The sequence below is a fragment of the Cucumis sativus genome, chromosome 1 (assembly GCF_000004075.3).
Source record: "Cucumis sativus cultivar 9930 chromosome 1, Cucumber_9930_V3, whole genome shotgun sequence".
Classification (NCBI taxonomy): domain Eukaryota; kingdom Viridiplantae; phylum Streptophyta; class Magnoliopsida; order Cucurbitales; family Cucurbitaceae; genus Cucumis; species Cucumis sativus.
Window position 1 is genome coordinate 10796697 of NC_026655.2, and position 4747 is coordinate 10801443.

The 4747-nt window shown below is 33.6% G+C and overlaps 1 protein-coding gene across 1 annotated transcript; it reads right to left on the reverse strand.

Moving 5' to 3' along the window:
• Positions 1-1516: 1516 nt before the first annotated feature.
• On the reverse strand, positions 1517-2848 carry LOC101212136 (NDR1/HIN1-like protein 1). Its single transcript, XM_004139544.3, is given in 3 exon segments — positions 1517-1801; positions 2191-2432; positions 2435-2848. Coding segments are annotated over 3 exon segments (639 nt in total). The 5' UTR covers positions 2679-2848; the 3' UTR covers positions 1517-1648.
• Between the last annotated feature and the right edge of the window lie 1899 nt (positions 2849-4747).

Here is a 4747-nt window from a genome sequence, read left to right on the forward strand (position 1 = left end):
TCTCCATTGTGATGCTCTTTTTATGATGACTAAATTTTCAATTCTCTAGTTCTGATGGCTGATATTATATCATCTGTTTTGACTGAGTCTCTGTCATATTTAAGTGCATTTTTTACCTCTTTGTAAGCTTCGGGTAGAGAATTTAGGAAAACATAGACCTCATTTTCATCACTGAGTTTTTCTTCGAGACTTTTAAAATCTGAAACTATTTTTTTGAACTCATTTAAATTGTCTGTCAAGGTTTTTGAAGAGTCCATCTTGTATGTGAAGAATTTCTCCCTTAGGTACATTTTATTAGGGAGATCTTTAGTGGCATGTAAACTTTCTAATTTCTTCCAAATTTTATATATTGTCTCTTCTTCTAGTAATGCGTTATAACAATGTCACTGAAATTTAGAATTAGTGTACCATAGACATTTAACTCAATTTCTTCTCTTTGTGATGTTATGAGTGTTGTTCGAAGTTATGAAGGATCTAAAAGGGCTTTATGAGTCTTTTGCTAACCTAGCAAAACCTTGACTTTTGCCTTCCATAAGGCAAAATCTCTCTTTCCATAGGGCAAAATCTCTCTTTCCATCGAATTTCTCGATTTCTACTCTTGTCGCTGTCATTTTTTCAGGTTTGCTTTGTTTTTAATCCTCTAAGAGATTCAATTTTTTAAAAGTCGACATTCGCTCTAATACCAATTGTTGGGCTTTATCTCAAGACACAGCTTGCAACACAAAGCTTGGAGGAGAAGCAGCCACTTCTCTTCTTTGATGGCAACTGTACACATGGACGAGATAAGATCTCTCTTATCTTTTGTTGCTGCACTTTACGTAAGAAAAAAAAACAAAAGAGAGAGGAAAAATGAAAAGGAAATTATTTAACCTTTTCTTTCTCTTCTTCTTCTTAGTTCTCTGTCTTGCAAACCGTAAGTTTCTTTACTGTACTTTATGGTCTTTAATTGAGTAGATTACACACACCACAGATGAAGATGAAGGGAGAAATAGAAAGGAGGCAACAAGATTTACGTGGTTCGGCCAAAGAATGCCTACATCCATGGGAAGGATCTCTTCCCTTGCTGTTTTATAAGATGAGTACAATCATTTTTCTTCTTTTCTTTTCTTTTCTGTATATGTAAGGAATATGTATGTAAAAACTAGCTAATATTTTGAATACACCTTTATATTTATATTTATAGGTGTTTACAAAGAAGAGAAAAAAAAAGTAAAATAACAGAAAATAAAACTAATTTGTTGGAATTCAAGTTCCAATGGTCCAAGGAGATTATATGTTCAAGTTATTGCAACGTTGTTCCCTCTCCAACTAGTAATTTTAATGTATTTTTTATATCAATCACACAATTGAAGGGATTATGCTAATGATATAATATAAATTCAGCTTCACCTATATATTAACTTAAGCTTATCAATGTCAAATCGAGCTAAGAAACGACGCCAAACTGATAAATAATGCTCACCACTGAAAGAAGGAGGAAAGGGTGAGATAAACTGTAGGAGAGGCACAATGAAAATAGTAACAAAATAATCAAGAATAACTATAATTCTATTAGTTTTCATTGCTGTTGGCAACTACGTTAACAGATACTTTTTAAGGAACATGGAAAAAGAAAAAGAAGTACAAATAAAGGGGACTTTGAGAGATCTCAAATATCAACATAACAGCCCTGAACGAACTGAAACTTCATGGCGGGTCCGAAAGCAATTCCATTCTTTGGATCACCAAACTTTATATACGCCGGGCAGTTCGCGTTTAGCCGATATCTGCCCGAAATCCAGCTCCCGACTTTCCATCTAACCTGTTGTGCAATACGACGATAAAGTCTACAATAAATATTAAATTACAAAGAAGAGATGCAACTTCTTTCTTTTCTTCGAATTTCTCTTCTTATGTTAACTTGACGAAAGTTCAACTTTATGTCATCTGACCAGGTTAGAAAGATTTAAATCCTCCCATAAGTATTTGGAACGCCAATTTTAATAATTTGAATTGACTCAAAAAATACAACAATAGGATACGAAGGATTCAAACCTTCCATTACCAGGATTAAAAGCCTAAGTGCTTTATGCTTTAAAATAACAAAATATGTGTATAGAATTAAAATTTAAAATGAGAAGTTAAGCTATGAAAAAGGTATGTAAAGAAAGATAAAGAACTTGTGAGTCAGAGAGTTGAAAATAAACAAACCTGTCCATTGACCTTAATATTGAACAGCATGGCTCCAACATTGTTATCTTCATTCAAAGCTTCAGCAAATTCCGGTGCCACCGGCACAGCTTCGCCATACAAAAACGGCGACCAAACAGTAACATCATTGTGGCCCTGGTAAGTAGGCGGCAAGAGCGTCGGGAGAGTGACTTGCTGGCCGCGGTACGCGGCGTAGACATCCATGACCTGATAGTAAACACCAATGCGGTTGTTGGGGTTGTGGAGGAGATGGTGATTTGCATGGTTGTCGAGATTGCGGCTGGTGGCACTGACGAGACATTAAGGCCAAGAAGGGTGACGTCTTGGAGGATGAGACGGGGCTTCGACGGTCGGAGGATGGCCCAGATGAGGAAGATGACTAGGCCAATTAGAAGCACCACGGTGAAGATGACACAGGCTATTCGCCGGTAGAGACGGCGGCGCTCGCAGTCGTGATGGTGGTGGTGGTCGCAATCCTTTACCGTCATTGTTGCTAGAGATAGAAGAGAAAGAGAGAGAGGGTTGAATGGATGGAGATGTGTGTAAAGTCAAGAGTTTGAAAAACATATATTTCTTTTGGGTCTATAGTTTTTTTCCTTCTTTGGTTTCACAAACAAGCTTAGATAGATTTATACAAGGTGAGAATGGAAGTACAAGATTCAATTATTGGATGATTATATTTTGGAAATCACGTAATGTATAATTATTATATTAAAGTGATCACATTTTCAAAAATGAAAATCACTCTTAATTTCCGTCCTTCAATCTCCTAAAAAGTGAAAAGAAAAAACTCTTCAGTATATATATATATATATATAGTTGGTTTATTATTGACAAAATAATCATATGATATATTATTACACGTGTATATCAATATAGTATATGCATGCATGTATGCATATATAATCTACAGTAATTGACCTTATACCTGCAACATACAAAATCCAAAACATATATACGGACTTCCAATTCTAAATCAATATCCCTAATAGTTTTTCCCATTTGAGATGTTTTAGGTCGGGGAGTATACCAATCTCTAACCACTTTGGTTGAGTTTAAAAAATGTGTTTTATGCCAAAAATTGATCCTATCTAAATATATTAGAGATTGTTTGGACTCCTAGCTTTAAGTAAATAGAGTGAAGATATGACAATCAACTTCAATATATATGTTTGAGCCTTCATTGGTGTTTCTACCTCCTATTATAACCTAAAATTAATTACAACTATGTCAAGTCTTTTTTATACAACTTTTCAAATTCCTACTCATCCTACTGATCTCTCCATACATAATACACTTTTTACTATATTTTTACTTAGACTAATCAATAAAATGTCCCAAGTGCGTGGCGCCTCATAACATATATACACTTAAAGTTGGTACAATTTAGTAATTGCCCAATAGGAACAATATATAGTATCCTTGGTACACATTTCCTTCATACCTCCAATAGAGTGAAGAAATTGAATCTCAATTGATGAGACACTGAATTTGAATAGAACAAATTAAATTGGGATAACTTGAAAATGGAGTCATTGATTTTGAAATCATGGACAATAACAATGATAAGTGTTAGGAAGCTTAAAGAGCAATATATGTGTGTATTTGAGAAGGGTGGTTATGAATGAGTAGGTGAATATTGTTGGTTGAGAGAAAGAAAAGAGTTGGTTCATTTCCTTGCTTTGAAGGGAAAAAAAGGAAATCTCTTTTGTCCAAAAATGAGTGATGAAATCATGTCGGTTGCAAAAGAGGAATTATATTAATATAATAACATTAATCTCCAACCTCCCTTTTCCTTTCTAACTTCTAAAGTTCTCATATGACTTCACTTACAAACCTAACCATTCATATGGATTCCCATCTTTCCTTTTCCACTTTTATTTGTCTATTAAATACAATTAATCTTTTAGAGTATTTAGGACTAAGAGTTGCTTATCATAATAGTAAGTTATTAGAGTTTAGTTTATATAGTTTGTATTTCACACGTATATTATTTTAGTTTGAATTATTAATTATTTTTATTTGATGATAGCAAATAGTAAACACTACACCAAAGAGTAAAAAAAATAGCCAACGTAAAATAACAAAAACGATAACAAATATAGTAAATATAATAATAAAATAATGTTGACTATAGCTAATTGGAAAATGTATAAAATAGAACATACTATAACAATAAGTGGTTATATTTATATGGCCTACGAAGAAATGACCCAATTTAGAACGATGTCAAAGGTCTCGAAATTTCACGTCTAATTACTGGGTGGCCTCATTTTGAGTGATATTCAAGTTTTTTGCCCATAAAAGCTGAAAAAAATATGCCCGAGAGTCAGTTTTTATTTTTATCCCAAAATGTTGAAAAAATGGTCAATGTTATAGCCTACGAAGAAATGACCCAATTTAGAACGATGTCAAAGCTAACTACTGGGTGATCTCATTTTGAGTGATATTCAAGTTTTTTGCCCATAAAGGCCGAAAAAAATATGCCCATAGCCTACGAAGAAAGGACCCAATTTAGAACAATGTCAAATGTCTCAAAAATTCATGTCTAACCATT